At 40.6% G+C, this 26,305-nt stretch overlaps 1 protein-coding gene across 13 annotated transcripts in view; it reads right to left on the reverse strand.

Moving 5' to 3' along the window:
- Positions 1-26,305, reverse strand: part of ACACA (acetyl-CoA carboxylase alpha) — a 286,753-nt gene that overhangs the window by 193,162 nt on the left and 67,286 nt on the right. For 6 of the 13 annotated variants that reach the window (XM_024979601.2, XM_005219975.5, XM_059877715.1 and 3 more), the window contains 2 exon segments: positions 23,152-23,198; positions 19,743-19,995 (listed from right to left, as the gene is read on the reverse strand). In XM_024979601.2, the coding sequence (XP_024835369.1) occupies positions 19,743-19,995; positions 23,152-23,198 (300 nt within the window). 13 annotated transcript variants of the gene reach the window in all.

Raw genomic sequence — 26,305 nt, forward strand, 5'->3', positions numbered from 1 at the left:
GCACAGAAGAAAAGAGAAGGGAATTCTCTTAGACGACTGTTAAAACTGGAGGACAGACTGCTCCAGGAAGAACGTCCCCTTGAAAAAATGGACAGATGGCCTACTGTACTTAACCACAGAAAAACAGAATAAAACTCTGTGTGTGTATGGATGTGTGTAATAAATATATATATAAATATATGTGTGACCAAGGAAACCAGAATTGAAAGAGATGCATGTACCCCAATGTTCATCGCAGCACTGTTTACAATAGCCAAGACATGGAAGCAACCTAGATGTCCATAGGCAGACAAATGGATAAGAAAGCTGTGGTACGTATACACAATGGAGTATTACTCAGCCATTAAAAAGAATGCATTTGAATCAGTTCGAATGAGGTGGATGAAACTGGAGCCTATTATACAGAGTGAAGTAAGTCAGAAAGAAAAACAGCAATACAGTATACTAACGCATATATATAGAATTTAGAAAGATGGTAACAATGACCCTATATGCGAGACAGCAAAAGAGACACAGATGTAAAGAACAGTCTTTTGGACTCTGTGGGAGAAGGCGAGGGTGGGATGATTTGAGAGAATAGCATTGAAACATGTATATTATCATATGTGAAACAGATCGTCAGTCACAGGGTGCTCAGGGCTGGTGCACTGGGATGACCCTGAGGGATGGGATGGGGAGGGAGGTGGGAGCAGGGTTCAGGATGGGGAACACAAGTATACCCATGGTTGATTCATGTCAATGTATGGCAAAAATCACTACAATATTGTAAAGTAATTAGCCTCCAATTAAAATAAATAAATTAATAATAAAATATTAAATAAATTAATATATGTGTGTATTGCTTATATGTCTATTTTATATATATAACAATATTATATATTTATATTTAGACAAATACAAGTCATTTTATATTTATTAAAATATATAAAACATGATAGAAAGTCATATATATAAAACAATGTATAATTTGTATATATAAAATATACCAGTTGCTTTTTACTTATTTGACTCTCAGTGGAAGATATGCTTGCTTCATCCTGCAACAGGTGGAAGAAGCCAAGTAAAGAGGAAAAAAGGATGATTATTTTAAAGACAACATTTGCCAAATTGGTGTTTTTCATTTGTTTCTATATTTGCCAGGGTTTATTCAATTTTCATTTTTCAAAATAAAAACTCTGGAATGCAAAAAGAAATAAGTACACAAACATACACATGAGATACTAGAGAGACATTTAATGACTGCCACCAAGCAGATCACTGAGGTCTTCCATGTCGACCCGCTGCTGGAGAGGCACAGACCTGCAGGAGGTCTGAAAGAGGGGACTTCCGTGGTGGTCCACTGGTTAAGAGTGCACCTTCCAATGCACTGGAGGCAGGTCCGGTCCCTGGCTGAGGAACTAAGATGCCACATGCCGTGGAGCATCTCGGCCTGCGGCCGCAACTGCTGAGCCTGGGCCCTCCGGAGCCCCGGCGCCACAACTAGAGGGTCTGCGTGTCGAACTGCTGAAGTGGCTGCACCTACTGAACCTGCGCCACAACGAGCCCATGCTCCAGAAGAGAGAGCCCGCGAGCTGCTGCTAAGACCCAACAGGGCCAAATAAATACATTAAAAAGAGAGAGAGAGAAGTCTTAAGAAGGCCAACTAGGCCTGATTCACTTCCTCCTCAGGTTGAGTTCTAAGAGCAGGAAGCAGAAAGATTCAAGGCAGGACACCTTGGCACCCACAACAACTCCAGGCTGGCTACCCACTCTCACACGATGCCAGGACAACAGCAGAGGGCACATTTACTGGCCCTAGAGACAGAGTCTAAAAAAGTTTTCTGCAAAACTACCTTTGACAGGATGCTACCTACTATCCAGAGTTGCTATTTTCTTTCAAAATAGATGAAAAGACTTCACTCTTCAAAGTCCAGCCAAGCCCAGTGAACACATTTGGCACAGACTGAGTGAGGTCCCTTATCCAGGGAGCAGCTCGCAAAGTCTGTGCAAGGGTGCTTGCTTTCAACATAGCTACAATGTCACACGTGGTCTCGGATATCTTTGGTTCAAATTCTGAGTGTAAAATAAAGGTTCAGAAATTCAGGAGCAAACATGAGATTTTTAATTCATTTCCTTAAGAAAAAAAAGAGTTTCCTACAGACCCACAAAAAAAATCATCAAATCAGACTGCCCATAAATTCCAGGGCTTAGCTGTCAACGCCTTTACTGCTTTTAAAAGGCATATATTGCCTAGATAGGGCCCTCTAACACTTACCTTTGAAGCATGTAATATCTCATTTCCTTACTCTCCTCCGCAGAACCCTCCATATCAAGATGGCAAAGGAATAGAGGTTTTTCTCTTCAGCTGTCGGCCTTGTAAACACAAGCTGGAGTTCGTCCTCCCGCTGCAGGTGCTTAAAACCCAGGAGGACAAAAGATACTGTGCCTTCTGCCTACTTCTTGGACCTGCTTCAGTCAGAGTAGAGTACTCCTCATGGCCTCAAACCACAGTCTTTTTGTCTACTCTGTCCCCAATCTCCATACTTCCCCTCCTGTTTGCCCCCCCCCCCATTACACTGGGCTCCCACACAGCATCAGCTGATTTCCCAAGGGGACAGAGAAGAGAGGGGGAGAAATATAGAAGCAGGTATAACTCTAAAGTAGATCTCAGCAGCTTCCGCCTTAGCTGCAGCAAAAGTGCTTTAACAACGGTCACTTTCTTCTGACGGTCACTAGAGAGGCTCCGCGGCCTCTCCAGGCTGCCAGGGGCACGTGACAGGGAAGGCTCAGGGCAAAAAGAGAAGACCAAGCTTATGAGGACAGCTATGCCCAGAAAATAATGGGGTCAGGAAATCTAGAGGGAGGAGGAAAGAACAGGTGATTTCTGAGACCCAATCACAACAAGTAAGACTGAGTTTCAGACTCCAAGACGGGGGGAGAGCAGGTCAAGAGGGAAAGCAAGCCGGTCAGAAGGACGAGACACGCCACCACTGAGGAACTTGGAATAAAGTGGGGGTCACAACTCTAATTTTAAGGCCAGAGTAGTGGTGTACACACACCTTTTTTAAAAACAACAAAAATCTAAGATCTTATTCACTAAAATTTGAGAATAAGACTGGAGCTGGCACAAACAGGATAACAGAGAGGATGTGGATAAAAGTCACAGAAACGTAAAGGGGCCCAGACAAGTATTTTAGACACAGGTCTAACCCGGCGTTTAAGCAGGGGAGAAAAACCCTGCCTAAAAGCCACGGGGACACATCTATTGTTATGCTCATTTGCCACAGAGCGATAAACCACTTAAATAAAGAAATGGTGACTGAAAGGGAAATGGTATCCTGTTTTAGCTTTTAATTAAGTAGATGCTGAAAATACTGCTCCCTTGTCATGGCAGAAAAGATCATGATTTCCTGAGCCAAGTCCTCAGGAATGGTATTAATTCACCAGAGTCACATCTAACCTGATTCAGGCACCACAGAAAAATTCCTTCTCACCGAAATGTTGAATACAAATGGTTAACTCTTATCTGATGCAACTATGCCGCGAATCTATTAACATTCCACGAAAACCCTTCAAAACAGAAGTACACAAATGATCTGGAACACAGATAAAAATCAAATAGAAGATAAATTATTAAGATAAACCTTGATGTTAGGACATTCAGGTGACCCAAGGTGAAAAGACTCAATCAGGCCACTCACTCAATATGACCATTAGTCATAATAAAAAAAAAGAGGAAGTCCTGGATTGGTTTCTGAACTCTGCATCACTCCTTTTACACTGTGCTAACGTCTGATAAAGTCAGTAAAGTTTACTTTTTCCTTTAAAGAAGCAGATGCAGAGGAATCCTCCTATCTTGATCTCTCTTCAGGATAACAAGTCTCAAAAAAAAGAGCACTGAAGCCTTTGGTTCAGAACAATTACGGTGACCACAGATGTAGAAGCAGCTTAATTTTTACACACATCTAAGGGTCTCTAGATGCAGGCACTTTCCAGAAGAGAATCACTCTCTGCCTTTGTTAAGTTCAACATTCAAAAAGCAAAGAATGGCATATAGAAAAAAAGCAGGTTATTTTGCTCTTGATTATATAAAAAAATATACTAAAGAGGCACTCTCGGGAATCAAGCTTGTGCTTCCCTTCACCAAAGGGATCTTTCTAAAACAACCAAACGCTAACAGGGCACACCCAGCTCCAAAACAAAGCTAGTGTTTCTCATCTTTTACGGATGCTGCCCACCATCTTCCTATAATGTGAGAACACAAGAAATAAAAGGCCACATTCGCACATTCGTTCCTCCAAATTCAAGGCACCCTCATTTTTAATCTAACATGAAAAGAGAGTGTCCAAAGTAGACACATACCTGGCACCAAATCCAACTAGAAGCCCACACTGACCCCAGCATTGAAACATGCCAAGCACCAAGGATGACGTAGCAGTTTATCCGGCAGACAGTGATGCATTTAGCTGGCTCCGTTGCAAGGCAGTCTGAGTTATACTGCAGCACACGCTGGGAGACAGTGTTTTTACGCTGGGGCTTTCCCAAGCAAAGAAATCTTGCATCAGGGATGTACCTCTTTGGAAAATCAGTCTGCTGTTAGGGACTTCCCTCCTGCTCCAGGGGCTGAGACTCTACACTCCCAACCTGGGGGGGCGGGGGTGGGGGAGGTGCGGCTGGGTTTGATCCTTGGTCAGGGAACTAGGAAATGGCAACCCACTCCGGTATTCTCGCCTGGGAAATTCCACTGACAAAGGAGCCTGATGGACTACAGTCCAGGTGGTCACAAAGAGTCTGACACAAAAAGCACACACACACACACACACACACACACACACACACAAAAACACACACATACTAGGGTACTAGATCTCACACACCACAGCTAAAAATTCGCATGTTGCAACCAAAGAGCCCAGCAATGATGATGGAAGACCACACATACCACAACTAAGATGGCAAAGCCAGATAAATGAATATTGGGAAAAAAAAAAAAGAAGAAGAAGAAGAGGATCAACCTTTTTATATATAAAAAGGTTTAGCTGTGGAACTTCCCTGGTGCTCTAGTGGTTAAGCATCCACCTTGCAAGGCAGAGGACTCGGGGTAAAGAATTCACCTGCCAAGCAGGAGACATAGGTTCAGTTCCTGGGTTGGAAAGATCCCCTGGAGAAGGAAATGGCAACTCACTGCAGTGTTCTTGCCTGGGAAATCCCACGGACAGAGGAGCCTGGTGGGCTACAGTCCACGGGGCTGAGAAAGAATCAGATATGACTTAAGTGACTAAACCGCAGTAGCAGCAGACTTTAATTTCTCTCAGCAATGTAACAATTTTAATGTACAAGTCTTATGCTTTTTTGTTCAATTGATTCCTAAGTATTTTATTCTTTTTGATGCCATTCTGAATAAAATTATTTAAGTTTTTTTTTTTTTTTTTTGCTTGCTCATTGCTAGCTAGTACATAGAAATGCAACTAATTTTTGTGTATGGATCATACACCCATTTTAAAAATCCTTAACTTTATTGAGACAGAATTCACATACCATATATTTTGGCCATTTACAGTATATAATTCAATGGTTTTCCTTACAGTCACAGAGTTGCGAACCATCATCACAAGTCCATTTTGGAACATTTTCAGCACCCGCCAAAGAAACCCTGTACTCGGCAGCAGTCAGTCCATATTTCCCTCAAACCACTCCCCAGTCCTAAGCAATGACTAATCTACTTTCTGTCTTTATAGATTTGCCTGTTCTGGATATATAAATGGGATGATATCATGTGTGGCTTCTCTCACTTAGCATAATGCTTTCATGTTGTAACATGTATCCATACTTCATTTCGCTTTATAGAAAACTTTCCACTTTGTGGATTTACCACATTTTGTTTATCCATTTATCAATTGATGGGTATTGGGTTGTTTCCACTCCGTAGCTATTATGAATAATGTTGCTGTGAACACTCACATACAAGTTTTTATGGGAACATATGCTTTCATTTCTTATAGGTAATTAGGAGTGAAACTATTGGATAATATGACAAATATTTAGTTTTATAAGAAATTTCCATATTATCTTCCAGACTGGCTGAAAAACAATTTACATTCATTTACATTCCCACCAACTACCCACAGAAGATCCAATTATTCCATATTCTTGCAAACATTTGGGGTTGTCACTTATTTTTATTTTAGGCACTCTGACAGTTGTTTACTAATATCTTACTGTCTTAATTTGTACTTCCCTAACAGCTAATGATTTAAAACATCTTTTCACATCTTTATTTGCCATCTGTACATCCTCTGGTGACATTTGCTTCTTATTTCTCTCTCCTTATTGAAAATATTATTTATTGATTCATTGTTGTCATACTTTTAACAAATTCTTTAAACATGTTTTCCTTTAGTTCTTTGAATACATTTATGAAAGTTGCTTTGAACACTTTGTCTGATAATCCGGCATCTAAATGCTCAGAGACAGTTTGTGTTCTTTTTTTCTAAATATGGCCTACACTTGCCCATTTCATGTCTCATGATTTTTAACATACTAAATAATTTATTGTAGCAACTCTGGATTCTGATTTCTTTCACCCATGAAGACTGCCGCTGTTACCAATGTTTGCTCACTGGTTTTTCTTTCTTGGTTTAATCATTTGCCTGAGCTAAATCTGTGAGATCTGGCTCTGTCAAAAGTTTAGTCATTACTGTCTCAGTTCATTTTCTTCTTATTGTGCATGTTTTTATGTTTGAGCCTCCTTTCTAAGGGGTTACTTCTCTACTTGTAAAACTTAATCAGGCAGTAATTAGGCAGTGGTTATACGCAAACGCCTGAAGCCAGTAAGGCTTTTGCTTTCCGTCCATGTGTCCATGTATGCAGTAGAGTAGCACATTCAAAGTTCAGGACATTTTCTGGTTATGTCCTGGCTTCCGCTTTCTGATGAGCCTTATCACGCCTACTCTGTGCAGGCATGCAGCCTCAACCAGCAATATGCTTACCCCAACCACAACACACCTCAAGCTAGGAGAGCCGGCGGCCCCCCTCTCTCGTCTGCTGCAGGGATCGTCACTGGGAGCAGGGTACCATCTACTGCTCAAAAGGAATATGCTCCCTTCAACTGCAGTAACAGCAACACCCATCCTCAGGGCACGCCCACAGCAGCACAACCTCCATGCCAACCAAGCTGAGGGCAAGGAATAGGAATACTCCTGGCAAGAACACCACAGATGCCTACTGTTCTTATGGAATTTCAGCAGCTTTTCAAACATAAACTTTTCTCAGACTGTTGTATGCCTTAAGGTTGATTTGAAGGCTGAAGTGGTTTTGTCGAGCTTTATAGCTGCTTTTTCTCACACGCTAGTAAAGTAATGCTCAAAATTCTCCAAGCCAGGCTTCAGCAATATGTGAACCATGAACTTCCTGATGTTCAAGCTGGTTTTAGAAAAGGCAGAGGAACCAGAGATCAAATTGCCAACATCCCCTGGATCATGGAAAAAGCAAGAGAGTTCCAGAAAAACATCTATTTCTGCTTTATTGACTATGCCAAAGCCTTTGACTGTGTGGATCACAATAAACGGTGGAAAATTCTTCAAGAGATGGGAATACCAGACCACCTGATCTGCCTTTTGAGAAATTTGTATGCAGGTCAGGAAGCAACAGTTAGAACTGGACATGGAACAACAGACTGGTTCCAAGTAGGAAAAGGAGTTCATCAAGGCTGTATATTGTTACCCTGTTTATTTAACTTATATTCCGAGTACATCATGAGAAATGCTGGACTGGAAGAAACACAGGCTGGAATCAAGATTGCCGGGAGAAATATCAATAACCTCAGATACGAGGCTTCCAAGGAGTAAGCACCTTTTAATTTCATGGCTGCAGTCACCATCTGTAGTGATTTTGGAGCCCAGAAAAATAAAGTCTGACACTGTTTCCACTGTTTCCCCATCTATTTCCCATGAAGTGGTGGGGGGTTTTCCTGTAGTCATGTATGGATGTGAGAGTTGGACTGTGAAGAAGGCTGAGCGCCGAAGAATTGATGCTTTTGAACTGTGGTGTTGGAGAAGACTCTTGAGAGTCCCTTGGACTGCAAGGAGATCCAACCAGTCCATTCTGAAGGAGATCAGCCCTGGAATTTCCTTGGAAGGAATGATGCTAAAGCTGAAACTCCAGGACTTTGGCCACCTCATGCGAAGAATTGACTCATTGGAAAAGACTCTGATGCTGGGAGGGATTGGGGGCAAGAGGAGAAGGGGACGACAGAGGATGAGATGTCTGGATGGCATCACTGACTCGATGGATGTGAGTTTGAGTGAACTCCGGGAGTTGGTGATGGACAGGGAGGCCTGGCGTGCTGCGATTCATGGGGTCGCAAAGAGTCGGACACAACTGAGCAACTGATCTGATCTGATCTGATCGCTGCTTTTTGGTGTTAAGGATTTGTTCATCTCCTCATTTGGTTACAGCTGGAAGTCCTGCTTGTTTTATTTACTTTTGAAATGTAACGTCATAGAATAAAGTGCAAAAGTCTTAATAATACATTTAGTTAATTTTACATACGTATACACACATAACCAACCACTCCATCAGGGTATAGATCATTTCCAGAGCCTCAGAAGGATCCAGTGTGCTTTCTTCCCAGTCAACATCTTCCCCAGTGTAAACACTATTCTGAACTCTATCACCATCAATCAATTTTGCCTCCTTCTGAACTTCATATGTATACTGTCCTACTGTATGGATTTGATCAATATTATGTTCATGAAATTCATCCACGATGTGGCATAGCAGTACTTTGGTTTCACTGTGTGTAACAGTACATTGAGTGACTATTGCATGATTTATTTATTTATTCAATTGATGGACATTCGTGTTATTTATGAATTTTGATTATACTTGGACTTGGTTTCTGGTGGACAAATGCATTCATTTCTTTTGGACAAACAGCCAGGAATGGCTTTGCTTATTGATAGAGTATATGTGTGTTTACTACCCCAAAGTGGTTGTGCCAACTTTTATCTCCATCAGCTATGTATGAGACTTTCACATACATACACATATCTCACACCCTTGCTAACACTTGACATTGTCAGTCTTTTAATTTGGGCCTTTTGGGATGGCAGTTAATTCACTGTGATTTCTAATTTGCAAATCCCAGATAACCGATAATATTAAACACCTTTTCATAAGCTTATTTGCCGGCCGGCAAACTTATTTTCTGAAGTTCAAGTCTTTTCCCTATATTTCTATTGGGTTGAAATGTCTTCAAAAGACATTGAAACATCTTTTTCTTACTGATTTATAGGTTTCTGGCAGTGAGATTAATTAATATTCTTCTTTCAGCAACAGAGAACAATTAGCCAAAAAAACATCAAGAATACAGAAGAATAATGCAATTGAAAAACTCAACTTAACTGACATGTATAGAAACTGGAAGGCCAAATGACCATAAGAGAATATCAAAATAGGAGAAAGAACAAGAAGAATTTCACAGCCCAGGCAGCATTTGAGAAGAACCTTAAAACTTCAAGTCTCCAAAGTATGAAAGGAATTTCAACTGTCAGGGGAAGAGCATTACAACAAGAAAACTGGAGAGAGGGTTGGAGCAGGAGAAGGAAAGAGAGGGAGAGGGGAGAGTAGTGGGAAGGGAAGTGGGAGGACACCAGTGGGAGAGCAGGCAGGCGAGCAGATCCTATGACGCCCTTGAGTAACTACTGTCTTTTCTTCCTTGCCATCAACTTCATAAGAGTTGCCCTGTTGAAATTCCTGCTCTTTCACCATTTGTTACTGCTTAATCTCTTGCCATCTACTAAAGCTGTTCATCTCAAGCTCTCCAACTCACTCCCTGGTGCTTTCTCTCCAGCTTCCATCACCATCCACCACTTCATGCTATGTCTTCTACCTTTGAATTACCTTCCCCGTGGTTCTCCTTCTACCTCACTAATCATTTCCTTGTCCCCTTTTTCCTCCTCCTCTCATCAAAAAGTAGACAGTTCCTTAAGATACATTTCCCTTCTACCTATCTCCTCTTCCTCATAATGATCTAATCTACTTGCACAACTTTAATTTCAATGCAACAAACATTTATTAAGCATATACTATACCCCCGGCAGTGCTCTAAACTCTGAGAAAGCAGTTCTCAGTTCAGGTTTCAGATCAGACTCACCCGGAGAGTAGCAGAAGACCAGAGACTGTAACTTAATTAGTCTGGGACAGGACTCAGGAATTCCTATTTCTTTAAAGCTCTGCAGGTGATTCTATTACACAGCCAAACCTCAATACTGTGTTCCATTTTACACGTCTTAGTGTGACATACACGATCCTTAATGATCTGACCTCTATCTTACTAACCTCTTCTTCCATTGTACTAACCACCCTGTCCCCCTTATACTACTCAATGTCTTATCACTGCCTGAACATGCTAGATGTTTTCACAATCTGGTACCTTTACACACGTTGTCAACCCCACTATCTCTACCCTTCCTCCTACACACAAACCTACCTGTTAGCTTGTCTGTTTTATGTTCATCCTTCAAAACCTAGTTCAAACATCTCTGAGACATAACAGATCTCATTAAGCCCACCATAATAATGATTATAGCTGTCGTATTACAAATAACATTAGAACCCCGGCACAATGTGTGGTTAGAGACTCATATGTAACAGGGACCCAGTGAATAGTGCTGTGAGATGATCAGTTTACATCAGAAACACCGCAATGCCCGTGTGGCACTTCCACTGAAGGGGGAAAGAGACTGAAGAAAAGCTAAAATACTACTGCCATAAGAAATAAGAACAAGAGCGATGGCAGCAACAATGGAAAGAAGGGGATGGATTCAAGAATTATTAGGGGCTGTTTGACGGAAAACAACAAAATTCTGTAAAGCAATTATCCTTCATTAAACAATACATAAATTAAAAAAAATTATTAGGGGATAGTATGAAAAAGAATATGTAATTAGGAGTGAGGGATACTTGGAAGACCAGGGAAGTGGCTATGCCATTAATTAAGACAGACCTAGGGAGAGGATCAGAGAAGGCAATGGCACCCCACTCCAGTACTCTTGCCTGGCAAGTCCCATGGACGGAGGAACCTGGTAGGCTGCAGTCCATGCGGTCACTGGGAGTCAGACATGACTGAGCGACTTCGCTTTCACTTTTCACTTTCATGCATTGGAGAAGGCAATGGTAACCCACTCCAGTGTTCTTGCCTGGAGAATCCCAGGGACAGGGGAGCCTGGTGGGCTGCCGTCTCTGGAGCCACACAGAGTTGGACACGACTGAAGTGACTTAGCAGGGAGAGGATGTGGTATAAGAAGAACAGGGGTTTACGGCAGGCATGGGGGAAAAATGGAGGGCAGGGCTATTTAGGGAGTTTGGGACCAACATGTACACACTGCGATGTTTAAAATGGATAACCAACAAGGACCTGCTATTGGTAGGGCACAGGGGACTCTGCTCAATGCTACGTGGAAGCCTGGAAGGAAGGGGAATTTAGGGGAGGGAGGGTTCATGTATATTATGGCTGAGTGCCTTTGTTGTTCACCCGAAACTATCACATTGTTAAACGGCTATACTTCAATATAAAATAAAAAGTTACTGAAAAAAAAAAAGAAGAGGGCTGAAGCCAGAAAGCCTTGCAGAAGACCACCAATTAAGGGGCATGTGGGAAAAGAAAGCCTTCTGAAGCACCTAAGAGATCCTAATGTTATAATGTATTCTGATAATTTGCTACCTTCTTTTTCAACAAGTCACTAATCACTGTCTCCAAAAAAAGAGAGGGTAACAAGATAGACTAAGAAATTGAAGGAATACAATATACAATGTAGGGTCACAGGGGCTCCCAAGTAGTGCTAGTGGTAAAGAACCCGTCTATCAATGCAGAGGCTGGGTCAAGAAGACCCCCTCCCGGAGGAGGGCACGGCAACCCACTCCAATATTCTTGCCTGAAGAATCCATGGACAGAGGAGCCTGGCGGGCTACAGTCCATAGGGTCACAAAAAAGTCAGACACAACTGAAGTGACTTAGTGCATGCACACACACACACATGCATGGTCCTAGACTGGGTACCAGTTTGGATGAACCAGGATTTTGGAGTCAACTGAAGAAACTTTAATATGACATACATATTAGATGAGATGAAAATATATTGAAATACAAAAAAATGGAAACTTCTGACAAAAACAGCAGTGAGAAATGCAATATGCCTATGTACACAGATAAGGATTCAGAAGACTATACAACAGGGTATGAGCAGGAGTTATCTCTGGGTGATGGATAAACAAGGCTTTATTTTTGGTTTCTTGTATTTTGTTTTTAATTTTTCTTATTGCTTCTTTGATAAAGCATTCTTTAAAAATAGTTTTTTCTAGGACTTCCCTGGCTGTCCAGGGGTTAAGAATCTGCCTTGCAAGGCAGGGGACAGGTGTTCAATCCCTGGTCTGGGAACTAAGATCCCATGTGTCATGGAGCAACTAAGCCCGTGTGCTGTAACTACTGAGTCAGCACTCTAGAGCACGTGCTCTGCAACAGAAGTCACTATAATGAGAAGTCGGTGCAGCACAGCAAAGAGGAGCCCCTGCTCGCCGCAACTAGAGAAAGCCTGGGCACAGAAACGAAGATCCAGTGAGCCATAAATAAATAAATATCAAATATATATATATGTGTATATATTTCCAAGTTCTGTCTCTTTTACATAAGGCTGAGATTTAATCAGAGGAAAACTGCTCAAAGAGAACACCAACATATCTATTACACCCAAGGTTTGAGTCAGGTCTAGTGGCTGACGGTATGAGCTCTGACTGAATTCCATACACAGTGTGCTGTGTGACCTCCGGCATGTTACTTAACCTGTGTCTCAATTCCCCACCCTAAATGGTGGGTAATAAAAGTAACATTATTTGGCTCATGGAGATTAAGTGTGACACTCCACATAAAGAATGTCAGAGAGTTTGACATGTAATAGTCAAGCACGTGATGATGCAGGTTTGATCCCTGGTAGGGGAACTAAGTAAGATCCACAGGCCACTGGCCAACTAAGCTGTGTGCCACAACTGAGACCCTATGGAGCCAAAAATAAATACGTTAAAATAAAAAAAAAAGCTTCAAAACTCTCTAGTTTAATGCTTCTGAAGAGTCAAACATGTTATAGGCAATGTCACATGGAGTTCTAAATTTTCTTAAGATACTGGTAAAGTTCTTTTCTTTCTAGACCATAAAGGTGATAAAGAATATAACTCACCTTCAAGGAGCCCTTCCTGAGTGAATTTAATGACTCTCCCCTTCTTCCATAGCACCAACTACTGTCTTAAACCCCGGCAACAACACATATTAGGTTTGATTCATATAGATAAAATGTTGGCCATTTGACATTTGGAATAAACATTTTAAGAAGTTTAAGAGACAATTAAGATGGCGTTTCAAACACATGAATTATAGGATAAAAAAGGTTTAAAGAAATCACAATACTGGCACTTCCCTGGTGGCCCAGTGGCTAAGACTCTGCTCTTCCAATGTTGGGGGCCCTAGTTCTATCCTTGGGTCAGAGAAATAGATTCCACATGCAACAACTAGAGATCCCACGCACTGCAACTGAAAGATCCTGCAGTCTACAAACAGGATCTGGCACAAATAAACAATAAATGAAGAAATATTCTTTTAGAAAAAAAAAAAAGGAAAGAAATGACAGTACCTTAAGAGGTAAAAGATGTAACTGTGGGGCTTATCTTCTTCCAACTGGACTTCAACCAGTATATTAGTTGACAAAACTGACTACAATCTTTGTTTGGTTCAGAGTGTGATAGGTGGGGTAATCTGGATTTGCACAGCATTGTAAGTAGGCAGAACAGTGTGACCTCAAGTAACATTTCACAAGGAGCAGAGAAAATGTCAGTATCTATACAACCAGAAGCCTCTGTTAAATGCCACCAAACCATACATTAGGTATCAAAATTGAGATGCCTATGTTCACTCGTTAATGGTCTTTCTCCTCAAATGTCCAATTCTACTACTGAGGTTCAGAAATAGAGCAGCCTAGCTGATATACAGGTCACATAGCCTAGCTCACCTTCTCTAAAAAGAAAAAGCCAAAGCACAGTTATCTACCATGAGGTCTGTATAGACCCAGCAAGCTATAATTACTTTTGAAGGGTATTATTTTCAAATGTCTGCTTAGAGAGGAATTTATCCAGTCTTTCACTAGAGCATATGTGATGCAAATCATCTCCAACTCTGGGAAAGTCTATTTCCTTTTCCTGACTACCCATTCATCACACCCACCAGCCTTCTCACTGAGCACCTAAAATCAAGCCCTAACTTGAAAGAGGGGCCCACTCTCATTCTATACTATGGCAGGTATTTCACTGGGCTTTAGATGACCGCCAGTGAGTGTTTTCTGAGAATGTACGGATTAGACTATTCATTCTGGGAGCTAATCCTAAACTCAGCCAGTCTCTATTTAATTTCGGGTTCAAAGGATGAAAAGGAGTATCTGAATCAATGTCATCATTTTCACAGCTTAGGAATATGAGTCCAAAGAGGTAACACGAATTACCTGCGATCATGAACTTAATTGGTGGCAGGTGTCAGAACAGAGTCTTTCTAATATATAAAGTGAATCTGGATGAACTTAAGTTACCCCAAGTGACTTAAATGAATCAACGGAGAACCTGTGCTCTATTTGGAACATTAGCTGTTTCAGAAGCAAGTAGGAACTGGCACTGTCTCCTTCCCAGGCTGCTGATCACACTTCAATTCATGGTTCCTCCACGAGCTACAGGCATGAGTTTTGCAATGGCAGGGCATGCAAAGAAATTATCAGGCACTCATATCATTGACTACACAGTCTTTGCAATAAGAATCATCAACTTTGGGAATGATTTGGGAACCATAAACTGCCTTGTAATATCATCAGCTGAATATCTTAAAACGGTATTTATCTCACCATTGCCAAACTCACAATTTCCTAACCCAATAAATGGATATTCTGCTTCCCTTGGCCTCAAACTGGACAAATTTCTCAAGATGCTGTGGGTCTTTTAAGATCTAGATTTCTCCCGGTGTTTCTCAACAGGAGCAATATGACATTATGAGAACCATCCTCAGTGTGTTGTGTGTGATTATCCAGTACACGGCAGAAGGTTTAGAATCTTTGGTTCTGTCTTCCAAATGCAAGTAACCCATAAGTCACAACCTCTACACATCTACAAATGACCTCGGGGAGGAAGATGCTATCCACCAGTATTAGCCTTCAGGCCAATCATTAAGTGAAAATTAAGTAAGAAAAACTGCTTACATAAAGACCTGACCTCTCTTCCCTGCCACTAAATGCTGACTTCCATTCCTCTTTTTTTAACCCAGAGATTAGATATAATATTTTATTCACTAGCTCCCAAAAACCAGCTTTGTGGGAACTATATAATTAGAACACTTGAGGAGACAAGTTATTGATATGGAATCAGGGCATCTAACTTTTAATTCCAGTTTCTAGCTATTCATCTTTAGGCAAGTTCTTTTCCCTCTTCAGTCCTCAGTTTTATCATCTATTTAAACAAAAGGCATTAGTCTAAATTCTCTCTCTGGTTCACTGAAGTTTGGGGAATCTGTGAAGTAAAACATAATTAACTTTCTTAACTCTTTTCTTTGGACCTCCATGTAGCCAAACATGGGTGACCACTGGTACTCACTACTTCCTCTTTCAGAAGCAAGGACCCCAAATCCCCAGGAATAACCATAAGACAGGACAGTCACATTCAGCCAGATCCAGTATACGATTTTACTACAGATTCTGATTCTTAAGTGTATAAAAAGGAGCTGAATTCTTTTACAAGCCATTAATAATGGAAGCACCAAGATAGTAACAGCAGCAACAGTCACCCTAATTTATGTTTGTCTAAGCTTACCAATAATCTCAACCCTGGATGCATGTTATAATCACTTAAATAACTTAAAAAAAAATGCCCCAACTCTAAGCCAAGCCAGTATCAAGTGAATCAGAATCTCTGGGGATGGGGCTCATTTCTCAAGATTCCCCAAGAGATTCTTATGTACAGTGAAAACCAAGAACCACTAACTCAGACCCTGTAATCCAAGAAATACAAAGCAAACGAGCACAAGTTCACATGTTGGTTGTACAAGCAAACATCAATAAATAATAATATCAGATCAGATCAGTCGCTCAGTCATGTCCGACTCTTTGCGACCCCATGAATCGCAGCACGCCAGGCCTCCCTGTCCATCACCAACTCCCGGAGTTCACTCAGACTCACGTCCATCGAGTCAGTGATGCTATCCAGCCATCTCATCCTCTGTCCAACCCTTCTCCTCCTGCCCCCAATCCCTCCCAGCATCAGTCTTTTCCAATGAGTCAACTCTTCGCATGAGGTGGCCAAAGTACTGGAGTTTCAGCTTTAGCATCATTCCTTCCAAAGAAATCCCAGGGCTGATCTCCTTCAGAATGGACTGGTTGGATCTCCTTGCAGTCCAAAGGACTCTCAAGAGTCTTCTCCAACACCATAGTTCAAAAGCATCAATTCTTCAGCGCTCAGCCTTCTTCACAGTCCAACTCTCACATCCATACATGACCACTGGAAAAACAATAGCCTTGACTAGACGAACCTTTGTTGGCAAAGTAATGTCTTTGCTTTTTAATATGCTATCTAGGTTGTTCATAACTTTCCTTCCAACGAGTAAGCGTCTTTTAATTTTATGGCTGCAGTCACCATCTGTAGTGATTTTGGAGCCCAGAAAAATAAAATCTGACACTGTTTCCACTGTTTCCCCCATCTATTTCTCATGAAGTGGTGGGACCGGATGCCATGATATTCGTTTTCTGAATGTTGAGCTTTAAGCCAAATTTTTCACTCTCCACTTTCACTTTCATCAAGAGGCTCTTTAGTTCCTCTTCACTTTCTGCCATAAGGGTGGTGTCATCTGCATATCTGAGGTTATTGATATTTCTCCCGGCAATCTTGATTTCAGCTTGTGTTTCTTCCAGTCCAGTGTTTCTCAGGATGTACTCTGCATATAAGTTAAATAAGCAGGGTGACAATATACAGCCTTGACGAACTCCTTTTCCTATTTGGAACCAGTCTGTTGTTCCATGTCCAGTTCTAACTGTTGCTTCCTGATCTGCATACGAATTTCTCAAGAGGCAGATCAGGTGGTCTGGTATTCCCTTCTCTTTCAGAATTTTCCACAGTTTATTGTGATCCACACCGTCAAAGGCTTTGGCATAGTCTAAAAGCAGAAATAGATGTTTTTCTGGAACTCTCTTGCTTTTTCTATGATCCAGCGGATGTTGGCAATTTGATCTCTGGTTCCTCCGCCTTTTCTAAAACCAGCTTGAACATCAGGAAGTTCATGGTTCACATATTGCTGAAGCCTGGCTGGAGAATTTTGAGCATTTCTTTACTAGAGTATGAGATGAGTGCAATTGTGCGGTAGTTTGAGCATTCTTTGGCATTGCTTTTCTTTGGGATTGGAATGAAAACTGACCTTTTCCAGTCCTGTGGCCACTGCTGAGTTTTCCAAATTTGCTGGCATATTGAGTACAGCACTTTCACAGCATCATCTTTCAGGATTTGGAATAGCTCAACTGGAATTCCATCACCTCCACTAGCTTTGTTCGTAGTGATGCTTTCTAAGGCCCACTTGACTTCACATTCCAGGATGTCTGGCTCTAGGTCAGTGATCACACCATTGTGATTATCTGGGTCATGAAGATCTTTTTTGTACAGTTCTTCTGTGTATTCTTGCCATCTCTTCTTAATATCTTCTGCTTCTATTAGGTCCATACCATTTCTGTCCTTTATCGAGCTCATCTTTGCATGAAATATTCCTTTGATATCTCTGATTTTCTTGAAGAGATCCCTAGTCTTTCCCATTCTGTTGTTTTCCTCTATTTCTTTGCATTGATCGCTGAAGAAGGCTTTCTCATATCTTCTTGCTATTCTTTGGAACTCTGCATTCAGATGTTTATATCTTTCCTTTTCTCTTTTGCTTTTCGCTCCTCTTCTTTTCACAGCTATTTGTAAGGCCTCCCCAGACAGCCATTTGGCTTTTTTGCATTTCTTTTCTATGGGGATGGTCTTGATCCCTGTCTCCTGTACAATGTCACGAACCTCATTCCACAGTTCATCAGGCACTCTATCAGATCTAGGCCCTTAAATCTATCTCACTTCCACTGTATAATCATAAGGGATTTGATTTAGGTCATACCTGAATGGTCTAGTGGTTTTCCCTACTTTCTTCAATTTAAGTCTGAATTTGGCAATAAGGAGTTCATGGTCTGAGCCACAGTCAGCTCCTGGTCTTGTTTTTGCTGACTGTATAGAGCTTCTCCATCTTTGGCTGCAAAAAATATAATCAATCTGATTTTGGTGTTGACCATCTGGTGATGTCCATGTATAGAGTCTTCTCTTGTGTTGTTGGAAGAGGATGTTTGTTATGACCAGTGCATTTTCTTGGCAAAACTCTATTAGTCTTTGCCCTGCTTCATTCCGTATTCCAAGGCCAAATTTGCCTGTTACTCCAGGTGTTTCTTGACTTCCTACTTTTGCATTCCAGTCCCCTATAATGAAAAGGACATCTTTTTTGGGTGTTAGTTCTAAAAGGTCCTGTAGGTCTTCATAGAACCGTTCAACTTCAGCTTCTTCAGCATTACTGGTTGGGGCATAGACTTGAATTACTGTGATATTGAATGGTTTGCCTTGGAAACGAACAGAGATCATTCTGTCGTTTTTGAGATTGCATCCAAGTACTGCATTTCGGACTCTTTTGTTGACCATGATGGCCACTCCATTTCTTCTGAGGGATTCCTGCCCGCAGTAGTAGATATAATGGTCATTTGAGTTAAATTCACCCATTCCAGTCCATTTCAGTTCGCTGATTCCTAGAATGTTGACATTCACTCTTGCCATCTCTTGTTTGACCACTTCCAATTTGCCTTGATTCATGGACCTGACATTCCAGGTTCCTATGAAATATTGCTCTTTACAGCATCGGACCTTGCTTCTATCACCAGTCACATCCACAGCTGGGTATTGTTTTTGCTTTGGTTCCATCCTTTCATTCTTTCTGGAGTTATTTATGGACATTCTCAATTATACCCAGAGAACTGCGTTTCTAGAGGAAAAGGAGAGCTCTACAACAACCCCTTGTTCCTCAATAAAGACTGGCCTTGGGACTTCACTGGTGATCCAGTGGTTATTAAGAATCCACCTTGCAATGCAGAGGACGCAGGTTCGATCCCTGGTCAGGGAACAAAGATGCCACATGCCAAAGGAAAAGTAAGCCTGTGCACCACAACTACTGTGCTTGTGCTCCAGAGCCTGTGCTCTGTACAGCCACCATAAATTAAAAAAAAAAAAAGAATATAACTTCCTGACATGATCAAGCAGTTCAGAGAAAGATTACTACCAGATTACTACCATCCCTGCAAATGCCCTATCAGTCACTGGACAGTTATAACAATATTAGTCAAAGTAATAGAGACTGAAATTCCTCAGCCTCACTTACTGAGTCTCGCTAGAAGACCCCCCGTAAGAAGAACAAGAGAACAGTGAGAGGAAACATTTGGGAAAAGATGCTTTTGAAAACTTGCACCCCAGGCAAAATAGATCATCTCCCACTTACTCATCAAAACTTTAAGTCCGGTGATGTAGATAAAGGGGAAATAATCTTGACTCAGAACATCCTTGCTCTTTCTAGAACAAGATCAGTGAAACCAATAGGACAAGCTCAATAAGAAAAAGGTTCAGCTTCTCTGACTTACCTCATGTGTAAGGCCAGACCATCCTGGAGGCTCGAGATGCCCAAGTCAGAGAGCGTGTCTGAGCTGACCGAGGCTGGCGACAGAGAGCCCTCCTTCTCCTCCAGCAGGTCGAGCTTCACCAGGTTGCTAATCTCATCCTCCGAGTTATCTTCAGACACGGAGCCAATAATGAATCGGGAGTGCTGGTTCAGCTCCAGAGGTTTGGCCAAGGAAGAAGGTTCATCCATTGCTTCTTCAAAATGAGCTCTCAGAGCTGTAAGAAGACAAAGAATAAGTGAGAAAAACAGCTTATGAATAATAACCTGAGGAAATAATAATCTGAGGAAAGCCACAAGTTAGACCTAATACACCACAGCTGGCAGGCACCTGGAGCAAGGCAGAGTCTGAAATCTAGTGTTCTTGGCTATTCTTTTTCAAGGATTTGCTTTCATTTTTTTCTTAATTCTTTTTTTTTAAATTTTGGCCCACACTACACAGCATGTGGGATCCTAGTTCCCTGGGCCAGGGATCGAGCCTCCTGTGTTGACAGCACAGAGTCCTAACCACGGACCACCAGGGAAGTCCCAAGAATTTTGCTTTCTAAAAGAAAATTCAGATCATGGGAACTACACCTAAAAAAATTAAAATCTGTTCCCTTTTCCTCAAGGAACATTCTCTCTAAAAACTATAAGCCATTCCCAATGTCTATAAATTTGGTGATGTCCAGGAACTAATAATGACCAACGGAGAAATCTTTGCAAGTAGGTGAAAGCTGCTTGCTGTGATATTGTGACTTCAGCTGTTAGTACTGGGGCTTCCCTGGTAACTCAAAGGGTAAAGAACCCGCCTGCAATGCAGGAGTCCCAGGTCTGATCCCTGGGTTGGGACAATCCCCTGGAGAAGTGAATGTCTACCCACTCCAGTATTCTTACCTGGAGAAATTCACAGACAGAGAAGCTTGGTGGGTTATAGACCTTGAGGTTGCAAAGAGTCAGATATGACTAAGCAACTAACACTGACATTCATTAGAGAGAATGCAGGGTAAGGGTTTGGGGACAGCAATGGGCTTTTGAAACTTGGTGTTTAAAGTTAAGTATACAACTATAACCTGGTTCCAAATATTACACTGTGAAAAACTATGAATTTTATGTAACTGTATATATTTATTATACTTAAGTGAAATAATATATAACAAACTATACATATTTATTATACATAAGTGAAATATATTTATAAATGTACATACATATATAAAGAAAACTAAATGTGTATATATACTATACACTACACACACACACACATACAGTTTGCTTTAAAGCAAATTCCAAATGAGTATTTCTTAATTTAAAAAAATCTTTACTTGTTCCCATGAATTTTTTCTTAAAATTACATATGTTAAAAATTCATCCCAAAATCTCTGTTTGGGGCTCTAATGTGCTGACTGCTGACATGATAGCGAGAAAGTGAATCTACTATCAAATTTAAAATCTATAATTACAATTACGGAAGTGTTATCTCAATTAGGTATAAGTTTTCTAGATACAGGGCCTTACTAGTCAAGAGTAGATGTTATCAACTGCTAACAAACTAATTAACAAAGATCAAAACATAGCTCAAAGATGATAACAATAATAAAAGCAAAAAGTAAATGAAATAATATTTACTCTGTCATTTCAAAAATCCTATTTTAAAAAGTCAAAACTACACATCAAATTGGTATTGAACAGCTTACTGCCTGACCAACAATTCTAATTGAGAGAAATGATTCCCAGTTCTGATACTGAGATGCTCTAAGAAAGTTACAGTAATAAACTTATTATTAATAACTTCATATGCTATAAACCACTTTGATGGATAAAAGTGTTCTTTGACAGTAGATAATGAAACATCAAGATTTTAAAATATTTGAGAATCATCACTAAATATGTTAAAACCACAGATGCACCATTAGCTTTGTGTAAGTTATGAATCAGAGCTTATTCATTTACAGAAACAAAACAGGATCTGCAAACGCTAGAGCAGTGGTTCTCCACGTGTGGCTGCTGGACCATGACAGCAGCCACAGTAACCACATCACGGGGCTCTGCCACGGACTAGGTGACCATACCTAAACCCACGTGTCAGGGCACAGTAATCCATTTTTTAACAAGTCCTGAAATTTGAAATCCACTGTGCTAGAAGAATGGAACAATAATAAAAATTTGGCAGGAATGCTAGAAATTACCTATAGACATTTCCTAAAAGTGAGCTGGGGATTACTTAGTTTTTCATTTTAAAAACCAGAATCAAATATTAATATAAAAGCATCATGTGACAGGAAAAACTTGATGTCTAAATTCACTACACAGGGGGCTTCCCTGGCAGTCCAGTAGTTAAATGACTCCATGCTTCCACTGCAAGAAGCCCAGGTTTGATCCCTGGTCTGGGAACCAAGATTCCTCATGCTGTGTAGTATGGCCAAAAATAAATTAAATAAATTCCCTATACATTTCTCCTTTAGAATATCAGGTTTCTTTTTTTAAAAAAAAATTTTAGTATCTCCAAATTTTATAAAGAGGCTTATTTCCAGAATGCTTGGTTTTCAAAAAAACCCAAGTCATTAAAAAGAAAAAAAGATATAAGGGGAAAAGGAAGAGAAGGAGAGAGGGAAAAACTATAACAGATTTACCACTCTGAAGAACACCAACAGGTACAGCAGCAAAAAGGCTGCTGCTTTCATATTTTTAGAGCAGTGACTAATCAAGTTTAAAAATACTAGATTAAAAAAAATTTCCAAATTCCATCTCAACTAACACAGAAAATGATAGTTGCCTTCTTCACAAGAGAAATAAGTAAGGCACTCAGGGACAGATTCTAGTTTATAGTCTAAGCAAAATTAGATAACTGAACACACACACACAACATCCTATTGAGAAACGACCAATTCTCTGATTCCAAGGGAGAAGAAAACGAAAGGGCTAAATAAATGAAAGGCTCCACATGGTCAACTTCAAATTGTTCTTTCCAAGCTATGAACATGAAGAAAGCCTTCCCTATAGGTTCCAGAGACTGAAAGCAGCTAAGAGTCAACATCTTAAAAGCCTGTCCACCAACCGGCAACTCTACTTGAGCGGTATTCCCAGGCGACAAGCCTACAAACCACAGAAAAGAGAAGTCGTGTATGGAAAATTACTGAGTAGCTGCCAGACACTCTAGAAGCTACTCCACCGCCCATCCCATCTCCAGTGATTCCAGCCGGAATTAAGGAGAAAAGGTGGTGGATTCCCACCACTGTCAGTCTCCTCCACTTCAGGCTACCCCCTCTCAATCTGCTTATATTCTTTTGTGGAAGGCAACTTTTAACATGAAAGTCTACAATTCCTTATTTCAGCACATGAACATAAAACTTTTAACACATTGTACACATGAAAGAGCATTATTTGTAACTGACCTCTTATAATTCTTATTGTCTGAGCAGATATCCACTTCCAAAAAGAACTAAAGAGAGAAAGAGAGAGATTTGAAGTTTGTTTTGTTTTTTTTTTTTTTAAGAAACTCAAATTTTATCAATTGCTGTTTTGTTCATCTTAGTATAAAACTAAATACTCAAAGTATCATTTTTCTGGTCAAATATACTATTTATTAACTTGAAGTTCAAAGTTCAGTTGATTGTTTAAATCTGTAAATCAAAAAATTATACATTCAAAGACTTTATTATTCATGAAAAGTATTAAACAGTAATCCAAGCTTACCATTCCACAAGGTGCCTTTTCCAACTGTGTGTCTCGATGGACACATTCTGACCCTATGACTCCCAATATTTCATCAAAAAGGAGGCAGTGGGGACAAGAGAACCACTAGATTCTCTACAATTCACTCAGGCTCTGATTATGTTTCCACAAAGGTTGGGAGCCAAGGAGAGGACAGGTCTCTAATTATCAAGTCCCTAAACTAAGGGAGCCAAGAATCTCTAGCTATTTCCCAAATACTCAGTTTCCTTCTTTGCCCAACAATTATAATGTATTCAGGGTAGAAATTCTCAACTTTGACTACATGTAACAATCACCTGTGGGTTTTTTTTTTTTTTTAAACAAATAAATGGATCAAGAAGATGGGGTGTATTTATACAATGTAATATTAGCCATAAAAAATGAAATTTTGCCATTTGCAAAAACACAGATGGATTTGGAGGGTATTAAGTGAAATAAGTCAGGCAGAGAATGGCAGATATTGTATGATTCCAGTTACATGTGGAATCTAAAAATACAACAAACTAGGAAGTGAATATAACAACAACAACGACAAAAAGGCAGATTCACACATACAGAGAAAAGACCAGTGATTACCGGTAGGGAGGGAGAAGGCGGGGAGGAACAATAAAGGGGTAGGGGATTAAGAGGCACGAACTATTTTGCATAAAATAAGCTACAAGGATATATTGTGTAACACAGGGACTATAACCAATATTTTATAGTAACTGTAAATGAAGTATAACCTTTAAAAACTGTTGACTCTATATTGTACACCTATATATAATATTGTATATAATATTGAACATCAACTATACTTCAATTTAAAAAATTATTTAAAAAACAAACAAAAAATATATATATTATGTCTAAAGTCCATTTCAGATCCTCTGAACCAGAATCCCTGCTAGAGAACCAGAAATCTGAGTATTAAGTTCCACGACTGACTGAACCTCTTATAAATCTGGGCTTGGGGCTTTCCTGGTGGTCCTGAGGTTAAGAATACACCTTGCAATGCAGGGGACGTGGATTCCATCCCTGGTCTGGGAAGGTCCCATGTGCCTTGGGGGAACTAGGCCTGTGAGCCCCAACTACTAAAGCCTGCATGCCCTGAATCCTCTGCTCCTGCAACAAGAGAAGCCACCGCGATGAGAAGCCTGTGCACTGCAATTAGAGAGTAGCCCCCACTCTCCACCACTAGAGAAAGTCCTTGCACAGCAGTGAAGATCCAGCACAGCCAAAAATCAATTAAAAAAATTATAAAGTAAGTAAATAAATCTAGGCTTGAAAATCATTGCTCTAGAGTACAGAAGAAAAAAGAAGGAAACAACCTCTTTATACAGATAGGAAAATCCAGACGCTCAAAGAGAAGACCCCAAATGACAAACAGGAGGACTGGGGACAGTGCAGGTATACCAAGTCTCAAGTTAGGATTACCCGATTGTGTAGTCTGAGCTATTATTATTCCCTACAATTATGGTGAAGAAGGCAGTGAAAAGAGGCAGGAAAAGGTATGTAAGTATGGATGGAATGTAAACAAAGGAGTCAAAACCAAGGGCCAAGATAACAGCCCAACCCTACCACATACTGGCAGCGCACCGGAACAAGTCACTAAGCATCTCCGAGGAGCCTCATCTGCGAAGATAAAAAGAAGTCACATGTACCTCATGGGACTGCTGTGAGGACTGAGAAAACGGAAAGGCTTTTACAAACGGTGATGCACTGTGTTTCAAACGTGAGCTAACCAACAATCAGAATACGAAGACATTAATGTAGGGAGTTACAACCAACATTTTAAAGATCAAGTGGAACAGAAAATGCTGGGGCTCCCCTGGTGGTCCAGTGGTGAGGAATCCACCTCGCAACGCAGGGGATTCGATTCCTGCTCAGGGAACTAAGACCCCACACGCCAAGAAGCAACTAAGCCCTTGCACCACAACTCCGCAACTATTGAGACTATGTGCTGCAGCCATAGAATCTGTGCGCCATGGATCCGCAAGACACAAAAGATCCTGCACGCCGCAACTAAGACCCAATGCAGCCAAACAATATATATTACAAGATAAAAAAAATAAGTATTTTTTAAAAAGAAATGGTTAACAGTGCACCATACTATAAGGATAAATACTGCTTTGTAAATTTTTGTATCAATTACATATATTTCATAATGTTAACAACATCTTATTATGGTTGAGTCCAAACAGTTAAGTCCTTTTTTTTTTTGGCCACACCTCCTGGCTTGCAAGATCTTATTTCCCCGGCCAGGGATTGAACCCACGTCCTCAGTGAAAACCCTGAGTCCTAACCACTGGACCTCCAGGGAACTCCCCAAAAAGTTAAATCTTAAAGTCACAATTAATCTTCAAACTGCCCCCTCCACTTTACCCTCTCTAGCAAATGCAGTGGATGAAGTACCTAAACCAATAGCTCTTAAAGTTTCTTAAGTCAAGATACTACCAGAAATCTGATAAAAGCTAAGGACCTTTTTCTGACAAAAATTCATGCTCACCCAAATTTTGCTTGCACACAAGTTTGGGAACCCTAAAGCCTTGCCATGAAATAGGCTCAGACTTTTTTCTCTAAGTGGTCAAAGAATGGAGTTGAGCCCTCGAGAAGGCTCATACAGCTGCTGTCTTATCACCTCTAAAAGAAGGCCTTTCCCCAAATAGAGCTGTAGAACATTCTACTTAGCCAAATAAATACCTCATTATGTCAAATGTTAGCAAGGTCAAATTTTCTTTTATTTAAAAATACACATAGTTGACTCTTGAACAACAGCAGGGGTTAGGGGTGCCAACCCTCCGCACAGTCAAAAAGTCGCATATCACTTGGAGGGGGCCCTCTATATATGCAGTT

This window comes from Bos taurus, chromosome 19 (genome assembly GCF_002263795.3).
Source record: "Bos taurus isolate L1 Dominette 01449 registration number 42190680 breed Hereford chromosome 19, ARS-UCD2.0, whole genome shotgun sequence".
Lineage (NCBI taxonomy): Eukaryota > Metazoa > Chordata > Mammalia > Artiodactyla > Bovidae > Bos > Bos taurus.